Below are 24,689 nucleotides of genomic sequence, written 5' to 3'. Positions count from 1 at the left end.
CATTTCACAAGTGGCAGAGAGAGACGTTAAGCCAGGAAGGCTAACACCTCTCTCTGCCACTTCATTGTACATATGACCCTCAGTCTTACATTCATTGTATTTCTGCACAAGTGATTGGACTGTGTTTATTGTGATTCTAACTAAGGAACTATAGTTTTCACTTGTGCAGTTTTCACCGACTTAGACACAGTCTCAGATCTAAAGTCATGGTTTTATGCGTTCTGGCTTTATCTTCATGACCATACATGCCAACATTTGGGAACATCTTTGAGGAATAAGTGAAGAAATAAAATCGTGTGAATTTAGTTTCCCCATTAACTAAGATTGGAATGGAGGAAGTCTCTTGCCTAAATCGGAAGTGGTGTCATGTATGCAGACCCCGGTACTGACCGTCCATGTACAAGAAGATCTTCTAGCCCAGGTTTGGGATGGACTCACTCCTCAGATGTAAAGGGGTCTTATTGCAGGAGGACTCTACAACCAAAGCACAAGGAAAGCATCCTTCATAGCAGAGGTTTACGGACAAGTATTGAACAGGTATAATGAGGGCTAACTTCCCAGGAAGAGGAAATGCTTACTGCCTTGTTACTGAAGCCACTAAATGCTTGGGTGCACTAGGGCCCCACTCTACAGGTAAAAAGGGAGCTCACTGATCATATACTAAAAGCGACCACAGCACAGGCAGAGAACTCTCTTAATACTAATAAGTAGGAGTGCATCTCTGAAAACCACTGCCCACAGACTGCTGGAGTCCACAGCCCAGGTGTGGGAGGAGCCACTTCTTGGGTACCGGTGGAGCTTGCTTCCGGGGCACAGGGTGTGATTACTGTCCTGAACGTTTTGGGGTGATCCATCAAGTGGGGACCGAGAGCCAGAGGGTGCTTAAAACCATGTTTTCCCCATGTTAATTTCCATAGGACCTTTAGACACAGCTACAGCTGAACTACTGAATAGAATTACACCATATTTGGCAGAAAGGTAGATTTTAGTTCAGGGATGTTCCTTTTTGTTATTTGGTGTAAATCAGTTCAGCAGTTTTGAACTTACTTAAAGAAATCTCCAGTTGTGTATCTATAGAGACGCGGTGAATTCGTGACCCCCTCCCAGTCTTGTGCTGAGATCTGATTGGCTGACAACACTTCAAATCAGGAAGTGTTGGCAGCCATCTTGTGACTCAGTTGAACACCCTTACCCCCTAGGCCCCTAGGCCCCTAGGCCTAGGCCTCGGCCTCTTGGTGTGGGAGTGGTCCCACAGGCAAGGCCAAAAAAGTTTTTTCAAAAAACATTTTTGGTGGGAGTCGCGCTGGATTCACAGCTGCACTAAAATGTTTTGAAATAATGAAGCATGGGCTCCTGCGCTTTGTTTGTAATAGGCCCCTGGGTGGACCAAATCCAGAGAGTATGGTCAACTTCTAATTATAGGAGGGGGGCATATGGGGCCCCCCTCCTAGAGTATTTATATACACTGTAGACTGCCACCTCCCTAAGGTTTATTTTAGTATAGGGGGCCACGCAGGGGCCCGGGGAACACCACCCCCTGGGGCAATTTTGTAAGAAATAGGGGGCCTCACGGACTCCCCATGGACCACTACCTTCCTCGGGCCATTTTAAATGAATTTGGAGGGGCTTCACGACCCCCACCTGTGCTGGGGACCACCACCTCCCCGGGCTTAGATATTTGTTTTGGGGGCCTCAAGGAGCCCCCTGGTGACAGGGACCACCACCTGCCGGGGCTAAAATACCAAATTGGGAGGGGGGATCGCACGGCCCATCCCGAGCCTTTATGGCCATGGGCCCGAACACCTTCCCGGGGAGGCCCTTCTAAGTAAAAGGAGGGGGGGACTCAGCCTGCCTCCTGGAGACAGTAATGGCCCTGGGGACCACCACTGATCCTGCAGTGTACCGGAGTGCCCACCCCTCGGACATTGCAGTTTGCTATGTCTTGGCTGGAGCATTACTGCTTCCTCAAAGCAGAACTGAATTGCGTTTGAGCAGCTCCCTCTGTCCAAAAGCAATGACGGTACCTGCAGGATGCAGGAAGCCTGCTGGGACAACAGGGCTCTTCAGGCTCCCCCCCCGGTCCCCAACAAAAAAGACTGGGTGCCTTGGGTAGGACCAGGGCACACAGTATTGTGGCCAGATCCTGGGAGATGGAGTCCCCAAGGCCAAACTTAGCCCAAGAGGGGGTTGCCTCACCTCGCCTCCCTTCTTTTTAAAATAATTTTTTTAAAGGGTCTGGCATTGGGGGATGGGGTCCCTGGGGCCAAAACGGCCCGGGGAAGGGGTGGCTGTGCAGCCCCCTTCCCCAAAACAAGAAATGGAAGAGAAAAAAACACCCAGCAACTTGCTGGAGGCCCTTTCCCCTTTTACGCCATTGTGCAAAAGCACTTCCTGGTGCGCTACAGGTTGGGGGATAAAGTCCCCTTGGCTGCTGAGAGTCCTTGGGGTCCAACAAGACCTCCTGTTACCTTCAGTACACCCCACACAATGGAATTGCTGAGTGAGAGGTCTTTTGAGGCCACACCCCCTTTCTCTACCACTCTGCAAATTCGCCTCCTGGCACGCTGCTGGTTGGGAGATGAAGTGCTCTTGCCTCCTGAGGGCCTCAGGACTAAAGTGAACTTTTCCCCCCAGCCAGTAGTGCACCAGGAGGCGTGTTTGCAAAGTGGTGGAGAAAGGGGACATGGCCTCTGATGACCTCTCAGCAATCCACCTGTGTGGGTCTTACTGGAGGTAATAAGAGGGGTAGTTGGACCCCAAGGACCCTCAAGAGCAAGGGTACTCCATCCCCCAACTAGTAGTGCACCAGGAGGCGTGTTTGCAGAGTGGAGGAGAAAGGAGGCACGGCCACTGAAAACCTCTCATCAAACCCACTGTGTGGGACTTACTGAAGGTAAAAGGAAGGGTAGTTGGACTCCAAGAACCTTTAATAGCCAAGCGGACTTAATTCCCCTACTAGTAGTGGCCCAGGAGGCACGTTTAGAGAGTGGTGGAGAAAGAGGGAATGGCCTCAGCAACATTTCTGCAATCCTACTCTGTGGGACTTACTGAAGGTAACAGGAGGGGTATTTGGCCCCCAATGACGTCCTTGGAGGCTAACTTTACCTCCTATTATCTCCAGTAAGTCCCACACAATGGGATTGCTGAGAGGTCTTCGAAGACCATGCCTCCTTTCTCCACCACTCTGAAAATGTGCCTCCTTGCACACTACTGGTTGAGGAATGAAGTCCACTTTACTCCTGGGGGACCTTGGGGGCCAAGAAGCCCTCCTTGTACTTCCTGTAAGTCCTACACAGCGGGATTACTTCGAGCTGATTGGAGGCCCAACCCCCTTTCTCCACCACTCTGCAACACAACTAATACTTTAAAAAAAACTAGAAATTTGTTGAAAAAACCAAAGGTAAAAGTCACTTTATATTTAGAAATTAGCATTTCAAAAACCTTAGAAATTCCTCTTAAAAAGCAAAGGTTAGAAGGACGTTATAGTTGGGAATTAGCATTTAAAAAAAAGTAGAAATTCACTGAAAAAAAACAAGGTTACAGGGGCATTATAGTTAGGCTCAGATTTCACTCGTACCAAACCAGTGAAACTCATGAGTTAAAGTTACACAGCTAACTACAACTCGCGCCCCCGCAATTCACTGCGTATGACCCCACATATTACATCACTCATCACATGGTAAGTGACATCAATAATATCATCACCGATGACATCTCAAATGACATCACTGATGACATCATCCACAGAATCTCTGACACACTGACACACCCCATATAACCTTTCATACACCCACTCCAACTTCCACACTACTATTCTCAACCCCATTCACACACTCATACTAGTAATTACATACCCCCTCACTGATTCATAGATCCGCACATGCATTCACTCACTCACCCATAAAGCCACTCATAGACGCACTCACTCACTAATACAGCCACTGACATATCTACTCATATATCCACTCACCCACTGTCAGTCACCCATAGAGTCAATCACAGAGCCACTTACTCACCCATACAGCTACACAAACACCCACTCACTGACTCATACAAATACTAACACAAACCCATTCACCTATACAGTCACTGACACAAGCACACACTCACCCATACAGCCACTCTCAATATCACTCACTAACCTATACAACCACTCACACACCAACACTCACCTATACTGGCTTTCACATATGCAGTTAGTCACTAATATACCACTGACACATCCACTCACTCACTGACACAGCCATACACACACTCAGCCACCCAAACAGCCCCTCACACATGCAGTCACTATCCCATACAGCCATTGACTTGCCCACTCACTCATCCATAAGGCAGTCACACCCCCCTCACCCATCCACACAGACACACATGCAGATACCCGGACAACCAATCACTCACCCATACAGCCACTCATGTACCCGCTCACACACCCATACAGCTACTGGCACACTGATACAGACACTCACAGTTGTTACTCACCCATACATTCACTGAGACACATAATCACTCACTTATGCAGTCAGTACCACACCCACTGAATCATCCTTATGATTCACCAATACACCTTGGTGTATATATATTTAACACTCATAAGCTTTTTAAAAACACACAGTCAGTGGATGATGCCATCAGTGATGTTATTTGAGATATCATCATTGATTGCATGAGTGATGTCATTGACCATGTCATGAGTGATGTAATTTGTTATTCATAAGCAGTGCATTGCAGGGGTGCAAGTTATAGTTAGCTCACTAACTCTAGCTGCTGAATTTCACACAAATGAAATCTGAGCCTAACTATGACGTCCTTCAAACTTTGTGTTTTTTCAGTGTATATAATAACTTAACATTTTTAATTATCCAGCACAAGACACAATTTATGAACATGGCATTTTAAAACCGTAGAGCAGGTTGATAGTCCCTGCCCTTCAGGAATGTGTTGTACCTTCTTCCAAAACACAAATTGTTACCCTTCAGTATCTAAAAGAGGTTCTTGGTGTTCTGATAACCCTCACATGATTGGTTTGTCAAAATGGTAAGGCATCACTAGCAGCAGAATATATGATATACTTAGCAAAATCTTATTTTAAATTTTAAAATAAGAGATTCATGTTTGAGCAGTGGCACAGTTACTATTTCTCAGTGGCATTTCTCTGAGTGGACTAGATCCAGTTTGCCAGATGACGGCCCTTTTTGGGTACCATATACATCTGTGTGTTTCAGCTGTTCAGTTTCATGCTTTACTTTTTCTATTTCCATTTATTCTGTCATTTCCTTTATGCACTTTGCAGGCTGGGGGAGCGAGCATGATATCCGCATAGTTTCCACCAACTATGACGAGTACGCTTTGGTGTACAACCGCAAGGCCAAGGGGACAGACTTCTTCACTATGGTGACCCTCTATGGTGCGTATCTAAGGAAGGATTGCAGTTTATCTGTTTTCCCGCTGGAACCAATCTAATGTGATGTTACATTATGTTAAGTGTATTTGTATAGCGCATTCCAATTATTTGTACACCACCACATACTGGGAATCTGAATGCCTTTTACGGGTCTGGCATTGTCCGTGATCAAAGTCCAAGTAGTCAGCCGAACTTCTATTTATTTGTCTGGAGTGTTGCTTAGAGGCTGGTAATATTGAATTGCGGCTGACCAAGAAGGCTAAAGCATGTTTAGCAACTGATGACATTTATTGTGGATTGCAAGATCCTGTTATGAATCTGCATGGGCCATCATGTGTATGGATTTGTGTGCAGAGGGATATTGCACTTTATTTCATTCAGAGTATGGTTGCCCATTGCTCAAATTCAGAAGATGTTATGTTTCCAAACGTCTTTGCGTTTTACGTCGCTTTGATACCATTCTATTGCCCACATGCATCAATATCGGCTTTTGCGATTTCTAAATTGCGAAAAATAGCGATTCGCAATTTAGAAATCGCAAATCCTATGCATGATTATTTTGTAATTTTTTATGCAATTCGGTAAAAATTGCTATTTTTACCGAATCGCATAAAAAATGCGAATTTCAAATTGCGAATTCGCAATTCCCATTCATTCCTATGGGCCAAAATGCCCATAGGAATGAATGGGAATTGCGAATTCGCAATTTGAAATCGCAATTCATCAATCCATTTCAAGGGTGGAGAGGGGGGTCCAAATGACCCCCCCCCTGCACCCATGAAATGCACTTTTACCTATAAGTTACATACACACATGTCCTAAGGACATGTGTGTCTGTAACGTAACAGTTTAAAAAATGCATTTTTGAAAATTTTTAAACAATTTCGCAAATTACCACGAGGTTCAACCTCGTGGTAATTTGCACTTGCAATTTGTAAAATCGCAAATTTTTTAAGAATGATGCATTGCATTTAAGGAATCGCAAAATTGTGATTCCTTAAATGCAATCGCATTTTAGAAAATCGCAAAATTAGCGATTTTCAACAAAAACAAATGATGCATCTCAAAAAGCATTTTTGGAATCGCAAACGGCCGATTTTAAGGAATCGCACCGTTTGCGACTCCAAAAATGCTTGATGCATGTGGGCATATGTGCATGAAATTGTGGTAGGACTACGTTATCTTCATTAGGAAGGATGATATTTAGAATGGTTAGAGAATATAGATATGTCGGTATAGCTTAAATGGACGTGCAGTTGAGTTGGCAAAGACTGAGCCACCATATGGCTTGAAGGCATGTTGCACGTTTGATAGTTTCAGGGGTTTTGGTTAATGTGTATTTATGTTGTAGTGTGAATGTATCTTGACCTGAATGTGTGGTAGAGGTTTAATTTACCTACGATCATGATTCTTTTGCTTTTCTATTTCTGATTGTAGGAAGATCAAAGACCCTTCGCCCTGAACTGCTGGAGAAATTCGAAAGATTCTCCCTGGACCAGGGACTTCCCCAGAGCAGTATCATCACTCTGCCGCAAACTGGTAAGAGCATGACCCATAACCGATTATAAGTGTATATGGCCTTCGGGTGATCGCATCCTCTCCATGATAACTGTTTAATGCAACAGGAAGCTTCATCCAATGTAGTCTCTTTTATTGTGGTTCATCAATCACTGTGAGGGATCCTGTAAAATAAACTTGTTCTCTCTAATCACATTTATTTCATGGTAATCCCTCGGTATTGGGAAAGAATTGTAAACCCTGCCTTCCCAGCCGTTATTCCTCTTACATAGAAATGTTTTGATGCCTATAAAAGCCAATGCAAGAGCTCTATTTATTCTGCTCTGATCCTGTGTCCTCATTGTTTGAGGATGTTCTGCATTTCAAGACTTTTGCAGTGACATTGTGAGTGCCAAAGATAGGCTTGTAAGTGACACCGCCTACTGACTTACACATGCCAATGTGCTGATCAGATTTTCCACTAAAAAAACACTTGTCTGAGATTCAGGAGTCTTCTAGGTCATGGCTAATCCAGCAGAAGGACCTTATACCATTGTGTGTAAATTAGTGTTGCCGCAAAGAGACCAGTGATGCGGCATAGAAATATGGACAGCCACTGTCTATATCACCCCAAAGAAAATAACAACTTACCTCTGATTCTATACATGACGAGCCATATCCTTCTTTGCAGAGGCTGTCAACATGTTTACCAAAATGTATCAAGGTGGCCATGTTTCTACTGAAGCTGCACTTTGACTACTAAGTCAAGTTAAGAAGGCCATCACCTTTCGACCAGTTGACAAACTAAAGAAGACCTGTTCATAAAAGGCTCTCTAACCTGCTGTCTGAGATCCTGATGCCCGTTACCTTAACAACGGCACCCCCCTCAGTCCATAGACTTCATGTCGATGCTTCTCGGGTTGGCATTGATGCCTGGCCTCCCACTACTGGGGAAAGATGCGTGCTGTGATGACGTTCATTTAAGCAATACTAAGGTTAGGTACAGGCTAACTTGCTTTGAATGTACCAGTGAACTCTGAATTAAGGTCACGATCTCCCATTCTTACGCTTTTGGAATTCCAAATTCTGGGTTGCATGCATCTGAAGGAAACCATTTCTATGTCTTTATAATTTGCCTGTAGAACAATAACTCAGACCTCATTAACAGTGAAACTCAACATGATTAAGGTATGGTTGGTTTAGGCACTATTTCTGAAAAGTGTCTCCTTTCCTAAAATGAAAGGGATTTGGATATTTTTATATGTTGCTCTAAAGGCTTTAAAATTCTTCAGATATTGCAGTTTGTTGCCCAGAATCAAAGTACCTCCTTCTCCTGGGGCAGGAGTAGGAGATGGTTGAAAGGAAGGAATGAAGGAAATAAGTGATGGACTGCCACACAAGTAGCTGTCTCATGAACAAGTGCAATCACTGTGCTCTAAAGATGCAGAATTCAGGGCTGGGAGGCCCGAAAGAGGGAACCTTCATTAGTGTAAAGGAGGACCTGGGTGGCAGTCCATTAAAAAACAAAGATACTGAGACTTTACATCAGCAATAATTTAACATATGCATTTTGAAGGCAACCCCATAATTATGTTGTAGATAACCGGGTGTCCATAAGACATGTAGAATTATAAAAGCAGAGCTGTCAATAACAGGGTTGTTTTTCAATGACTGGTTCCAAACTGACATTGAAGAGGCAACAATAGGAACGCATAAGTTGTATGATGTCATTTGTAATAGCCCGAGGTGAAAAGCTCCCCGTATTAACAGCGACTCGTACAGTTCTATGCCAGCTATGTCCAACGCCTTAAAAAAACTTCTCTTCCCGATTTTGCTGGTACTATGGCACAAGTGTAGCGCAGCCATGAGGAGTCATGCACATGGAGCAGCCATGAGGAGTCATGCACATGGAGCAGCCATGAGGAGTCATGCACATGGAGCAACCACGAGGAGTCATGCACAGAGCAGCCATGATGAGTCATGCGCATGGAGCAGCCATGAGGAGTCATGCACGGAGCAGCCATGAGGAGTCATATACATGGAGCAGCCATGAGGAGTCATGCACTTGGAGCAGCCATGAGGAGTCATGCACATGGAGCAACCACGAGGAGTCATGCACAGAGCAGCCATGATGAGTCATGCGCATGGAGCAGCCATGAGGAGTCATGCACGGAGCAGCCATGAGGAGTCATATACATGGAGCAGCCATGAGGAGTCATGCACTTGGAGCAGCCATGAGGAGTCATGCACATGGAGCAGCCATGAGAAGTCATGTACGTAACAGCCATGAGTAGTCATGCACATGGAGCAGCCATGAGGAATCATGCACATGGAGCAGCCATGAGGAGTCATGCACATGGAGCAGCCATGAGAAGTCATGCACATGGAGCAGTCATGAGGAGTCGTATACATGAAGCAGCCATGAGGAGTCATGAACATGGAGCAGCCATGAGAAGTCATGCACATAGAGTAGCCATAGCTATGAGGAGTCATACACATGGAGCAGCCATGAGGAGTCATGCACATGGAGCAGCCCTGAAGAGTCATGCACATGGAGCAGCCATGAGAAGTCATGCACATAGAGTAGCCATAGCTATGAGGAGTCATGCACATGGAGCAGCCATGAGGAGTCATGCAAATGGAGCAGCCATGAGGAATCACGCATGTGGAGTCGCCATGAGGAGTCATGCACATGGAGCAGCCATGAGGGGTCATGCACATGAAGCAGCCATGAGGGGTCATGCACATGGAGCAGCCATGAGGAGTAGTATACATGGAGCAGCCATGAGGAGTCATGCACATGGAGCAGCCATGAGGAGTCATGCACATGGAGCAGCCATGAGGAGTCATGCACATGGAGCAGCCATGAGGAGTAGTATACATGGAGCAGCCATGAGGAGTCATGCACATAGAGTAGCCATAGCTATGAGGAGTCATGCACATGGAGCAGCCATGAGGAGTCATGCACATAGAGTAGCCATAGCTATGAGGAGTCATGCACATGGAGCAGCCATGAGGAGTCATGCACATGGAGCATCCAGGAGAAGTCATGCACATAGAGTAGCCATAGCTATGAGGAGTCATGCGCATGGAGCAGGCATGAGGAGTCATGCACATGGAGCAGCCATGAGGAGTCATATACATGGAGCAGTCATGAGGAGTCATGCAAATGGAGCAGCCATGAGGAGTAACACACATGGAGCAGCCATGAGGAGTCACACACATGGAGCAGCCATGAGGAGTCATATACATGGAGCAGGCATGAGAAGTCATGCACATGGAGCAGCCATGAGGAGTCATGCACATGGAGCAGCCATGAGGAGTCATATACATGGAGCAGCCATGAGGAGTCATGCACATGGAGCAGCCATGAGGAGTCATTCGCTTGGCGCAGCCATGAGGAGTCATGCACATGGAGCAGCCATGAGGAGTCCTATACATGGAGCAGCCATGAGGAATCATGCACATGGAGCAGCCATGAGGAGTCATGCACATGGAGCAGTATGAGGAGTCACACACATGGAGCAGCACGAGGAGTCATGCGCATAGAGCAGCCACGAGGAGTCATGCACATGGAGCAGCCATGAGGAGTCATGCCCATAGAGCAGCCCAGAGGAGTCATGCACATGGAGCAGCCATAGCCATGAGGAGTCATTCACATGGGGCAGCCATGAAGAGTCTTGCACATGGAGAAGCCATGAGGAGTCATGCACATGAAGCAATCAATCAATCAATCACTCAAAGACATTTGTAGAGCGCAGTACTTACCCGGAGGGTCTCAAGGCGCTTGGGGGAGGGGGGGTGCTGCTACTGCTCGAACAGCCAGGTCTTGAGCTTTTTCCTGAAGGAGAGGTGGTCTTGGGTCAGGCGCAGGTCGGTTGGGAGGGAGTTCCAGGTCTTGGCGGCCAGGTAGGAGAAGGACCTTCCTCCTGTTGTCGTTCTTCGGATGCGGGGGACGGCGGCGAGGGCGTGACTGGCTGATCGGAGATGGCGTTTGGGAGCGTAGAAGTTGATGCGGTAGTTGAGGTAGCTCGGGCCTTGATCGTGTAGGGCTTTGTGTGCGTCATACCCATGAGGAGTCATGCACATGGAGCAGCGATCGCCATGAGGAGTCATGTACATGGAGCAGCCATCGACCTGAGGAGTCATGCACATGGAGAAGCCATGAGGACTCATGCACATGGAGCAGTCATGAGGACTCATGCTCATGGAGCATCCATAGACATGAGGAGTCATGCACATGGAGCAGCCACGAGGAGCCTTGCACATGGAGGAGCCACGAGGAGTCATGCACAATGAGCAGCCACGAGTAGTCATGCACAATGAGCAGCCATGTGAAGTCATGCACATGGAGCAGCCATGGAGTCATGCACATGAGCAGCCACGAGGAGTCATGCACTCGAGCAGCCACGAGGAGTCATTCACATGGAGTAACCATGGCCATGGTTATTCATGCACATGGGGCAGTCATACCCATGAGGAGTCATGCACATGGGGCAGCCATACCCATGAGGAGTCATGCGCATGGGGCAGCCATACCCATGAGGAGTCATGCACATGGAGCAGTCATGAAGAGTCATGCACATGGAGCAGCCATGAGGAGTCATGCACATGGAGCAGTCATGTGGAGTCATGCACATGGAGCAGCCATGAGGAGTCATGCACATGGAGCAGCCATGAGAAGTCATGTACGTAGCAGCCATGAGGAGTCATGCACATGGAGCAGTCATGAGGAGTCATGCACATAAAGTAGCCATAGCTATGAGGAGTCAAGCACATTGAGCAGTCACGAGGACTCATGCACATGGAGCAGCCACGAGGAGTCTTGCGCATGCAGCAGCCATGAGGAGTCATGCGCATGGAGCAGCCGTGAGGATTTATGCGCATGGAGCAGCCATGAGGAGTCATGCACATGAAGTAGACAAAGCAATAAAAATCCCCGCACATGGAGCAGCCATGAGAAGTCATGTAAGGAGCAGCCATGTTGAGTCATGCACATGGAGCAGACATGAGGAGTCATGCGCATGGAGCAGCCATGAGGAGTCATGGGCATGGAGCAGCCATGAGGATTCATGCACATGGAGCAGCCATGAGGAGTCATGCGCATGGAGCAGCCATGAGGAGTCATGCGCATGGAGCAGCCATGAGGATTCATGCGCATGGAGCAGCCATGAGGAGTCGTGCACATGAAGTAGACAAAGCAATAAGAATCCCCGCACATGGTGCAGCCATGAGGACTCATGCACATGGAGCAGCCATGAGGATGGAGCAGCCATAGACATGAGGAGTCCTGCACATGGAGCAGCCACGAGGAGCCTTGCACATGGAGGAGCCACGAGGAGTCATGCACAATGAGCAGCCACGAGTAGTCATGCACATGAGCAGCCACGAGGAGTCATGCCCTCGAGCAGCCACGAGGAGTCATGCACATGGAGTAGCCATGGCCATGAGTATTCATGCACATGGGGCAGTCATACCCATGAGGAGTCATGCACATGTGGCAGCCATACCCATGAGGAGTCATGCACATGGGGCAGCCATACCCATGAGGAGTCATGCACATGGAGCAGTCATGAAGAGTCATGCACATGGAGCAGTCATGTGGAGTCATGCTCATGGAGCAGTCATGTGGAGTCATGCACATGGAGCAGCCATGAGGAGTCATGCACATGGAGCAGCCATGAGAAGTCATGTACGTAGTAGCCATGAGTAGTCATGCACATGGAGCAGTCATGAGGAGTCATGCACATAGAGTAGCCATAGCTATGAGGAGTCATGCACATTGAGCAGCCATGAGAAGTCATTTATGGAGCAGCCATGAGGAGTCATGCGCATGGAGCAGCCATGAGGAGTCATGCGCATGGAGCAGTCATGTGGAGTCATGCACATGGAGTAGCCATGAGGAGTCATGCACATGGAGCAGCCATGAGGAGTCATGTACGTAGCAGCCATGAGTAGTCATGCACATGGAGCAGTCATGAGGAGTCATGTACTGAGCAGCCATGAGGAGTCATGCACATGGAGCAGACATGAGGAGTCATGCGCATGGAGCAGCCATGAGGAGTCATGCGCTTGGAGCAGCCATGAGGATTCATGCGCATGGAGCAGCCATGAGGAGTCATGCACATGAAGTAGACAAAGCAATAAGAATCCCCGCACATGGAGCAGCCATGAGGAGTCATGCACATGACTTCACCTCTCTGAGGCCTCCTTCACCTAGCATTATTTTAAAATTGATATATATCGTGTCTCCTACCACTCACGAGTCCGGCTTGTCTGGAGTGGGTGGGCAGGTATGTTTTTATCCCCTTATTAAAAAAAAATAAAAAATAGCGTCCTGTGACCCTCCCATCCCCTATTAATTAAAAAAAGCATGAGTACCTAGTGTCTGCGATTATCCCTCATCACCCTCAGCTACTCCTCCCCCTACCCAGTTGCAATATAACAAACCCACAAAAATTGGTTCAGCCACCACCCGTAGAACCATAACAGACTCTAGAACCGCCCTCACATTCCTATATGCAGAGAGCTCTAGGCTGAGTATTGTGGGTAACTGATGCCCTCAAGACACTGCACATCAGCAAATGAATTAGAAGATGTAATGAAGGAGCCACGGCATGCACGGATAAAGGAATAAGATGCCTGAATGAGTTTTTTGATGATGCCCCCAGTCTTATTGTATTCTAGCACAATTTGATTGTACTGTGCTTGGTGTTTATTGTGATTCCATATTTGTAACTATGGTTTTACTTCTGCAGTTTTCATCAACATACCCACAGTCTTAACATTACAACTAGGGCATTTTGTGTTATGGTTTGTAGCTGATTTTAATGTATGTTCTTATAGATCGATTTTAGTCCAACTATCTGGTCCATGCCTGCTTGACTAATGAAATTGTTCTGCATTAAGGTCACCACAACTGACCAAATATTTATTACTTTAAAAAAAAACGTTTCGAATTTGTAATGGTTTTTATGAACCACACAAAGTTAATGAACGAATGAACAAAGTGTGTGCCACAGATGATTGATGGCGATTGGTTGGGATATGAGTCTGACTGATACATTATTTACTAGATGCTCCCTTAAACTGGTGACTGCTAATGCTCCAAAGAGGCTGCAAGCACTATACAAGGATACTCCACTTAAGAACACTGGTTTTCCAGTAGGCCTTAAGAAAGACATTAAAGCATTGAATGCATGCATGCCTTTTTATGTAAACAGACAGTCTTTAGCAAGCCTACTGACAATTCATATTTGATGTTTTTCTTTCACAGAGAGATGCATGACAGATGCATAAAGAGGTGGGTACAATCCTATGTGTAGCCAATGCTTGGGATTCCAAGGTAGGACCTCTCAAATTGTATTCCTTGGTGGGAGAAGAAGGATCTATTTTTACCCTGGAAAGCTTTATGTAATTGTAGTCTTTCCTAGAATTCCTAACTACTAAAGTCAGAAATTATGCTTTTACATACATTGAGTTATTTGAAATGTTCCTTTATGCATTTAGAGATTGTCCATTATTTTGAAGCAAATAAATTATGAATCAAATGTGGACTTACCAAACATATCAGTTGTGGATCAAGGTTCTGAAAAGGGAATCGGAGTGAGTGAAGCACATGGTCATGAAGAGAAAAAGTCAGTATTTAACAGTGGCGATTGGTGGCGAATATCATTGGGAGGCGCTAAAAATATACACATAACATCTACACATCTATACACATAACACATACACAATAATATACACATTAACATAAATAGAAAAAAATCATTTACCTTACACTACCCCCCATTGTTCTGCAGTACGTCCTCGTTGTTGTGCAGCATATCCTCCAAGTGTGAAGCCTACACCCAACTCTCTCATGCAATCAAGACGCTGTTCTAAAGCATCTTGATTGGTTTGTAGCGAGCTGGCTCTCCGATCCAAATGGCACTGTAGGCCTGTGTTGCTCTCCAACCCATCTGTCTAAGGCAGCCGGGTTTGAGAGGCTTGGATTGTGCATGTCAGTTTGGCCGTAGCAAGGTAGCCGATCAAACCAACATGCACAATGCAAACGTAAGTGGCCACTCCTCACTGCTGCCAATGATTGGAGCAGTGACGCACTGGCCCTACCCTTGCACTTCTTTTGCTGGCAGAAGGAGTCAAAGACAAAAATGGTAAACCAATCATTTTATTACCATTTCATTTATGATGCTTTCTGCCCAGTAGTGTTGGGGGTAATCTTACCCCCGCTCCCACAGAGGACCCTTCGCTGGTATTGAGGTGCATTTCTCACATTGGTGTCAACTCTTTTATGCTGGTACAAAGTCATGAAAACGGTGTCAAAGTGTTAATATGAGATGTATTTGCACTAGAAACTAGACCTAAAGTAACACAAAGTAGCATTTTGCACTAATTTGCGTCACGGGTATGTCCCTTACGTAGCAGGTGATTATTACCATACAACTACCCATAGTTTTTACTGCAAAGTTCTGTCTACTAACATTTGTACGTAGCGCTTTGTAGCAGAGTATTCACCACCTTGAGGCAAGTGCATATTTGAAGTTTTCTTTTTTCAAAATTTGTCTATCTTTGCATGTGTAGTATACTGTGGAGCACATTTGCAAATTGAGAAAAGTTTAAAACTATGTCTGAGCCTAATATTTTGAACTGGAAGGACTCCCTTACAGTATAAAACTGGTAGGCAGTGAGAGAATTCGCCAGTGCAGGCGATGACTGTAACAGTCCTCGTACCGGAGTACGAGGACGGTGCAACAGGTACAAGGCAGGCTCTGACCAGAAAAGATGGCCAACCCCTTACCGCTTCACTCCTGGAAGCATTGGCTGCAAAATCTAAGCGCATATATGAGAAGGGAAAACCCTCTCGCACTTAGAGAAACACCTTAGTGAGTGTAACACATAGCCTGGATTACACTCCTTTTTAACCTGAACTACACTCTATTTTAAAAAGGTCCTGAGGAAAGCCAGATTTAGTTTAAGGCACTGGCTGAAACATGTCGACCAACTGATGGATGTAGGAGGTAGTAACTCGCCTCCCTTAAATATCCCCAAGCCTTACTTTAACCGCTGACGGGGGCCCAGGTATTAAAATTTAATTTACCCTCGGGTACTGAGACCCTCGCCAAGCCATTTTAACTCACACTTCACTTTACACCTCACACTGCACTCTCAGTGAAATACCAGCTCCGCTGTAATCAGGCGTCGCAGCACACCCGGGACACATTAGGTGTCACTGGGTGGGCCCGATGATGAAGCATGCCACCAACCAGGACACCAACCAGGACTCCCCAACCAGCATGAACTCCCCAATGAGGTGCCCATGACAAATCTAATCAGAGTCCTAACAATATTGGTCATATTTAAGCTAGTCTCTTTTGATAACACAGATGACTGTAACAGTGCCATATCTTGGTGAATGTGACACTATACTCCTCCCTTCCCTTCACGCAACACAGCGGCACAACTATGGTTGCTCCTCTGCATTGCTTCAAAAAATAGTACATTTGGCCCTTCACTTAAAGCATGTGTACACAGAAGAGAATGCCTTATGCCTTGGATGGGATAAGAGACCATGAGACACATGTATGACCGTTTTTAGCCTTCGCAAATTGAGATTTGGGCCATTTGTGACAGATAAAAATGGTTGTAGCATGCTTCAATCCTATTTTGAGAGTCAGAAACCTTTTAATGACTCACAAAATAGGGTTTGCAAGTCGCTATTATGAGGGGACGCCCTTAGCAAGACCCTTCCCATTAGCGAGTCTCAAGTCCATGTACAATTGTTTTGTGACCGGAATGAGGTCGCAAAAGAAACACAGTTTACCACTTACTTCAAGTAGTTGGTAAGCCAGTAGCTATTAGAAAGGGGGGACCCCTTCCCCTTTGTGACTGGTAGTGAAAACGTTTGTTAAGAGCAGGCAGTGATTTCACGGACCACTGCCTACTCATAAAAAATAAAACAAAAATGTTACATTTTTCTTTTTCAAATGCATCCCGTTTTCCTTTAAGGAAAACGTGCTGCATTTAAAAAAACAGCTTTATTTAAAGAGAAGTCAAAGACTTGATGGTCTGCTGACTCCAGCAGGCCATCATCCCTGTGATTGCTGGCCATTCCCAATGCGTCGCACATTGCGACCTGCCTCTTGAATATTAATGAGGCAGGTCGCTTGTGACAAACGGATTCTGAGACACTGTTTCACATTTCATTTTGCTACTTGCAAATTGTGGGTCGCTAAATATCGCAATTTGCAAGTCACCAAATGAAATGGTCATACATGGGGCCCCATATGGTATGTAATGCTATTTTACTGGTTTTGGTATGATACAGAGACTTCCATTAGTATGTCCTTATAGCGCTGTTGCCTTGGGCACTCCATTTCAGTGTGTGTATGTTACTGGTATTGGGTGGTGCTCGGTCTTTGGTAGTGCCATATTCAATGGGTAGTGTGTGAGTGTTTGATGTTTAGTGTCTGAGTGGTCTGCTTTGGGTCTTTTTTGCTTACGCCATTCTTTGCTTGCCCATTGCCATGAGAATATGGATAGCCTAGGCCTGGTGTTATTGGCTGTAAGACATATGTGAGATGTGCATTGAGGTATTCTTCCTAATGTGTTATTTTGAATGTTTGTATGTGATGTTTCATGGTTGTGAGTGTATTGCATTTCTCTTATTCAGTTTATCTTTCTAATGTAGACTTAGCCAGAATGTTACCATAGCATTGTGTGTTTACATTGTTCCGCATGCTCACACAAGGTAATGCCCATTAATGCAGACTTGATCATAACTTAGGTAGCCTTTCATTTTTTTTTTTTGGGAAGTAGGGTGCAATAGCGACTCCTCCGCTAAGTCAGAGGAGCGTCGCCCCAATACTGTGTAGCAGCGAAATAAAGGAAAAATAAAATGATAACTCAAGGTTATTATCATTTTATTTTGTCCTGCTGCGGCAGCTTTACAGGTTGGGGCGGGGCTACTCTGACACAGGAGCAGGGGGAGTGGTGAGCACACTTTGCAAGTGCGCATGACTGTTTGACCGGTCGTCTGGGGCCGAACAAACATTCATACTCACTTAGCATGTTCACCACTCAGGCTGTATTACAACCTGGAAGGAGAACAAGCCCAGGCTCCCATTCCCTGGCTGAGCTACGAATCGCAGTGCTCGGACCAATCACCACGCTGTATTACAGCGTTGTGATTGGCTTAGGGAGCCTGGGTGTGCTTCATGTTCAGTTCTGGTGGTGCAGTGGGATGAGGAGAGGCTTGGGGGTACCGTAAGTTTTTTTATTATTAATATTTTTATCCTCGTTAACCCCCACCCCCTTGCTCCGCCACCCCGATCAGTGCTGGCCGTGACTGGTAGGGTGTAAGATAGAACATTCTTAATGCATGGTTCGGCGCAGTGATGGCTACTGTCACATTGTCTTACATTGCTATCCAAGACGTTTTAAGAGGAATATTGTTCACATAAATATTTCATAATATAGAGAAGATGCTGTTTGAATCTAAGAGGCAGATATGGGGCTTGGGAGAGTGAATTCTACAGAGTATCTTAATGGAACCCAAAGTCCTCCAAATATGCTTATCATTGCATCACCTTAGCCCTGTGCGGCATCCATTAATTGATTCTTCCCATTTTTATTGAACAAGCTTACTGCTAGGCTTTGCTGCCTTCAACCAGGGATTCAATACACTTGACCAATGACACGTATTGGTTAGGGAGGGACAATAACTAAGACACATCATGCATGCATCTCTGAATGCACCTGTTAATAGGGTGGCTTTAACTTTTTTATAATTCTCTGTATTTGCCTCCATTTCAGGGAGAATCCTGGTCAATATCGAGATCAGAGATTACTTGGCAATAAGGGAGGCAAGTATGAGTTATACGGTTGATGGCTACGTATTGGGTTTGATGGCTAATCCTGGCTCGCCCTGATGGCTTGTCCTCACTGTGAACACTACTGCAGCTGTTGTCTGGAACAGCACACCATATCCCTTGGGGGTTGCGGGTTATGATGTTGGACAAACTAGTTGCTACCTCTGGCTACTGCTAAATTGGGTCATTGGAAAATGTCCCTTAAATACATTGATGTATTTGAACAGGTGCTGCACTCTGAATAATCAGTTTTTATATATTGGCAAACGATATGTGTGCTGTGTCGGATTAGTGCCTGCACACTATGTAATAAACTGTATGTGGCCTGGCGCCTGAAGGCCACCAGGACTCCAACACGCACTACAGAAAATTAAGTACTCCTTTTACCAAGTTGCTATTCACTTTTATCCAATGTGAGTCATCAAAGGTTCATAACATTACAATCGTCATGAAAAATTAAACATTGGGAATTATCTGAATCTACATTACTTTCAAAAAACAGACATATGAATTTATACATTGAATATTACAGAACAATACAATAACACCTGATGCATTTCGGGGCATCAGCCCCTTCGTCAGGGGTCTGTTAAAGAAAAAAGAAGGAGAAAGAAAAAGGAAACCTTATTACTCTTGGTGTCAGGGAGAATCGATGTTGCTAACTATTGCCTTTAATAATGTTGAGCTTACCTCGTTATTGCAAGTGCTAAATGCCACTATATGATATAGTGCATGTAAGAAAAATTCTATAACAAAAAGAAAAAGCGCGTTTTTTTAACCATTATGTATTTGAAGACTTAATGATGATTTTACTAAAAAGTGAAAGAATAAAATAAAATAAAAATATATGAAAATTGTCTTTAAGTTTACCTGATCCTCTCTTGGGTATACAGAATCTGTGAAAAATAATGATAATCACAGGCTGTCAGTTGTCAAACTATTGAAAAAATAAGGCTCATTGAAATGACAAAATATCAGCATCCTGAACGCTGTATCGAGCTCACCTGTGGTTTTCTTAAATGTGGCCTTAATCCGTCAAATCTGAAATATGTAAACAAGTGGATCTTAATTCCTCTTGTCGAATATTACAAAAAGCGGTATGAGTGTTTATATAAAGAAACTCTTTTTACCTGCAGGGCTTTTGATTATAACTTGACCCCGCTCTCTCGCTCGTTGCACAATTCTGCCTGTGAAACGTTAAAACCAATGCACAGGCTTTAGTGACACGCGGATGTAACAACCCTTCAACATTACCAACTCGGTATAGCACATTCGCTTACCTGCGGGTTCGAAGATTGAGCCAGTCCCGCTAAATATTTAAAAGACTCTGCGTGAAAAAAAGGATACACGCGAGTATTAGACAAGCTGTCTCAGCTGGCGGGAAACCTCGCTGATAAATATTCTGAAGAACATTATGAAATGAAAATGATTTTTTATATCATTTGCTACTGCCCGACACGGTCTAGACACTACCTGCATGAGTAGAGAAAAACAGGGTTATGGAAATAGTGAAAAGAAATCCTAGAAGGGAAGCTAAGGAAGAACTATTGATTAAAAAGCCATGGGGCATATTTACAAGGGCTTTGGAGATAAAAAATATCACTCTGTTTACAAGTGGGTGCTAACATGCATAATTTCATGTTAGCACCCTTTTTCCCAACGCCTCCCTTTGTATCTCTAATGAATGGTTTTCGCCAAAAACTAACGTCTGCTAAAATCCAGACTTACTTACGCTTTACATAGGGGGTGGATTATGCTGATGCGACCACAGGGTCGTATCAGCAAGGTTATCGCCGTTTTGCAGGGACCATTGCTGGAAAACCAGCAATGTTCACTACAAAACTGCGATAACTTCGCTATCTCTGGAATTTTTATCGCCCTGGAGAAACACGTTGTTAATAACGCGCTACCAGGGCGATACCTTCCAGAGATAGCCTGCGATGAAAACATTTATCGCTAAGCACGGCCACCGATAATTATCGCTGGCTGTTGATAATATGCCCTGATGACTTTAAGGCTTTCCTGAAAGTGAGAAGGCTCGGACAATTCTTCAAGTGGAAAGGGAGGAAGTTCCATCTTTTGGCTGTTCAGTGAATGAAACTTCTGCCTCTCAAGGAGCTCTCTTAGCCTTGGGAATAATCACATTCTAGGCCAAAGAGGACCAAAGGGTTCAAGACCGGTGGTACCAGTTGAATATCTGTATAAAATTATCTGGACCTAGGCCATTCAAGGCTTTAAAAGCAATGCAAAGTGATTTAAAATCAATGCGTTCCTAATGGGTAGCCAATGGAGCTGAGCCAGAGCTTGAGAACCTGAGTGATTTGGGGATCCTGAGTAGGGCTGGGCGTAGTTTGCGAAGTAGCGCTTCGCAAAGCTACGTGAAGTGCACTTCGCACTATGCGAGCTACGCGTAGCACTATGCGAACTGCGTAGTAGCATGTTCGCACTGTGCAAGATGCCGTTTTCAATGATTGCACAGTGTGGACAAGCATCCGGCACTGTGCAGTCATTGATAACGGCATCTTGCACAGTGCGAGCTGTAGTTTTCTGCCGCTCAAGGAGATTTTTCCTCGAGCGGTAGCTTTCTCAACGCGGACTAGTAGTTTTTCATCCCGAGCGGTCACGAGAATACGCGACCACTCGCAATGAGAAAACAGACCTTCCCGCGTTGAGAATCTCACAGGGAGGTTTATTTTCCACGCTCGCAATCGTCAACTTGATGTTGCTGATCGCAAACGAGGAAAAAGTTTTGCCAGGGTGTCATTTTGCTTGCTCGCGGTCGCCAACTTGACGTTGAGGACCGTGAGCAAGCAAAAAATTACAGCTGCATAAGGAATCGCTATTACAGACTCGCAAAACGGGATTCATGTAGGAATCGCAAAAGTAAATGTGATTCCTAAACATTCCTTATTTGCGGTTAGCAAATTGCTAATAAGGAATAACTCCTTATTCATTCCTATGGGCCTAAAGGCCCATAGGAATGAATGGGGAGTATTCCTTCTTTGCGATTAGCAATTAGCTAATCGCAAATAAGATAGCGATTTCAAGGGTGCCAGGGGTGTCCAAAGGACACCCTGTAGCACCCCTGAAATGCAAATTTACACAGGTGTTGCGCACACACATGTCCAAAGGACATGTGTGTGTGTAACATGCAAAAGAGAAAAATGCACTAAATGCTTTTTTCTATTTTTTCGCAATTTACCACGAAGTCAGACTTTGTGGTAAATAGCGACCAAATATTGCGAATTCGCAATTTCTAATTGGTTGATGAATTGCATTTAAGGAATCTCTATTAGAGATTCCTAAATCCAATTCCTCGCAAATATGCGATTTCGCAAATAGCGATTTTTGCGTTTGGGATGATGAATCCCAAATGCAAAAATCGCACTCGCAAAGGGCCAGATTCTCAGAATCTGGCCCTTTGCGAGCACAATTTAGTTTCATGAATCGGGCTGAAAGAAAGATGAAGAAGCCATATGATAGATGTGCTTATCAAATGTAAAATTTTCATCAAAGGTGAGGCCTGCGTTTTTTGCTTTTGAGACTGCAGTATATAGATTTCCTAGCTCTTGTAGCCACCAAGTTGTAGACCAGACAGATGAATTGTTGCCCAGCAAGATCATTTAGTTTTAAACAATTGTTGGACATCCAATTGCTAATCTCCAACATACAGCTTTTAAATCTGCTTGCTGCATCCTTTAAAATTATGAATTTTTAAGAGCGATCAAATTCTGCTAATAGACAGTTGTTGGAAGATGAAGTATCAAACACGCAAGAGGGACAGGTTAGATGTGTTCACTAATCTTCATTTCCTCTTTCTTTTTTAGGAAACCAGGTAAAACCGGATATCTCTATACCAAGAAGTCCAACCAGGTTCAAGAGTTACTAAAGTTGCAACTCTGCTGTGTAGAAACCAATAGAACTGCAGCAGTGCCTACAGTTTACCATCAGGAAATCGCAGAAGGATTCCTTTCTTGCATTGCTTTTATTGAATAAAATTGTGAAAGAGAAAAAATAATTACCTGTGTATTTTTGTTGTGCTTTGAAATGTGCAGACCAATATGTAGCTTCTCCTATGAATTATGGTTTTAGCTCTGTTAGTAAAGATGGGATACGCCTCTAGGATAGCCTCAAATCCCCTCTCAAAAAATATAGGGACTAATCTAGGTCTGTGAATGAATGTTGAGGGTAAGTGGAGGGAAGTTAACTAAATCTAAGTTGTGCATTTTGCCTTCAGACTAGGCATGGGCGGATTTTGCGGATTGGCAATCCGCGAATTTGCGGATTTGCGAATTTGCGGATTGCGAAAATCCGCAAAATCCGCGAATCCTCGCGGATTTTTTTTTTGTGTTCGCACGGGTTTCTGCAAGTTCGCGAGGGTTTTGTACAATTTCGCAATTGTACAAAACACTCGCGAACTTGCAGAAACCCGAGCGAACACAATGTGCCTACTCATGTATGTGCCTCTTGTGTGTTTAAAAGGTCAGAGAAAGATCAGTTCAGCAGATGAAGAGAAAGAAGCTCCTGGTCACAGGAACAGCACTGGTATTGCGCTCGTGAAAGTCAAGGATGCAAAGTCTATCCAGCATCACAGCTGATTTTCCACGGTAGATTTGGGAAGAAGGCACACCTGTCCAGCCTCGACGACGCTCACGATTGTTTTTGGGCTAATGAATGAGTCACTGAATTTGAGCATCAACTAGTTCGAGCGACCATGTGTGTGTTACTATGCAAGGGCGCAGGGGTCCCTTGAGTGAGCTGTAACTATTTTACTATGGCGCCAGCAAGCTGCCAGCGCCGTTGTAAAATAGTTACAAAGTTAGCTTGCACAGGAAGCACTTAGATAAAATAAAGCAGCACCTGCTTCGTTTTATCTAGGGGTTCCTGTGCAAGCTAATTTTTTTTAACTATTTTACAACGGCGCTGGCAGCTTGCTGGCGCCATTGTAAAATAGTTACATGAAGTGGGGGTTCAACTTTTGAACCCGTTACGTCCGCGGATTTTTTTTTTTGCGGATTTTGCGGGAAATCCGCAAAATTCGCGGATTGCGGATTTCCCCAAAATCCGCAAAATCCGCGGGCGTAACGGATTTCCCGCTCATGCCTACTTCAGACAGAACTAAAGTAAGTTGGAGATAACCAAACAGCCTTCTGTTGATTAGATTGTCTTCTACTCAGACACTGGAAGCATAGTAAACTTAATGTAAGTTGCCTGTCAATGGCCCAGAAAGACAGACAGCTGAACACTGGCAGTCCTCTTTAGGGGGGCAGCAGCATCCAGTACCACCTATATCAGTCATACTCGGCTCACCGTGATTCTCTTTTTTATTGTTTTATGATATTGCTTTTAAGATGTGGTTTGTGGAAGGAAGGTTGCACAAAATGCCCAAGCGAATCAATATAATCTCTCTTATGTATCTGATTTAATCTACCTATCAATCTCCATTCAAGAGGCCAAGGGGCAGCCGGAGGTTACTGGGCCACAACTATGGGGGTTGAAGCATTTTACCTGTCCTGGGCCTGCACTACTGTAGCTTTGCAAACTGGGCCTTGTTAGACCATTTCTACACTTGACTTTTCAGTGATAGTGAGGGTGAGCAGTCACAGACTTCTCAGGGTGGTTAGTTTAGGGATTACTCAGTCTCAAGAATCAATACCACTCCCCCTTGCCCCTTTCCAACAGTACAATAAATTAATGTCCAGCCCAATGATTCTCTTTGTAGAACAGACAAGTACTTTGTTACACACATATATATATATATATATAGAAAACCACGACACAAGCAATTATAGTTGAATACCAGATTCCCTAGTGTGGGGCTTGGTGCTTGTAGGGGCCTCTGCTGACCGGACCCTCCCTTGCTCTAGTGGACCACCCATCTGATACATGGTTACTCTTTTGCAGAAGGTTCTGGGTCT

The 24,689-nt window shown here is 44.9% G+C and overlaps 1 protein-coding gene across 1 annotated transcript in view; it reads left to right on the top strand.

Annotated features, from left to right (window-relative positions):
- Positions 1-22,789, top strand: part of LOC147672009 (lipocalin-like) — a 37,635-nt gene extending 14,846 nt beyond the window's left edge. The window contains exons 4-7 of the mRNA XM_086948056.1: positions 5,294-5,407; positions 6,842-6,943; positions 14,178-14,204; positions 22,599-22,789. Coding sequence (XP_086804182.1) covers positions 5,294-5,407; positions 6,842-6,943; positions 14,178-14,200 — 239 coding nt within the window. The 3' untranslated portion in view covers positions 14,201-14,204; positions 22,599-22,789. The remainder of the gene's footprint in view (positions 1-5,293; positions 5,408-6,841; positions 6,944-14,177; positions 14,205-22,598) is intronic.
- Positions 22,790-24,689: the final 1,900 nt, after the last annotated feature.

This window comes from Lissotriton vulgaris, unplaced genomic scaffold, assembly GCF_964263255.1.
Source record: "Lissotriton vulgaris unplaced genomic scaffold, aLisVul1.2 SCAFFOLD_1139, whole genome shotgun sequence".
Lineage (NCBI taxonomy): Eukaryota > Metazoa > Chordata > Amphibia > Caudata > Salamandridae > Lissotriton > Lissotriton vulgaris.
The sequence above is the reverse complement of the archived record's forward strand: the minus strand, read 5'-3'. Positions and strand labels throughout refer to the sequence as shown.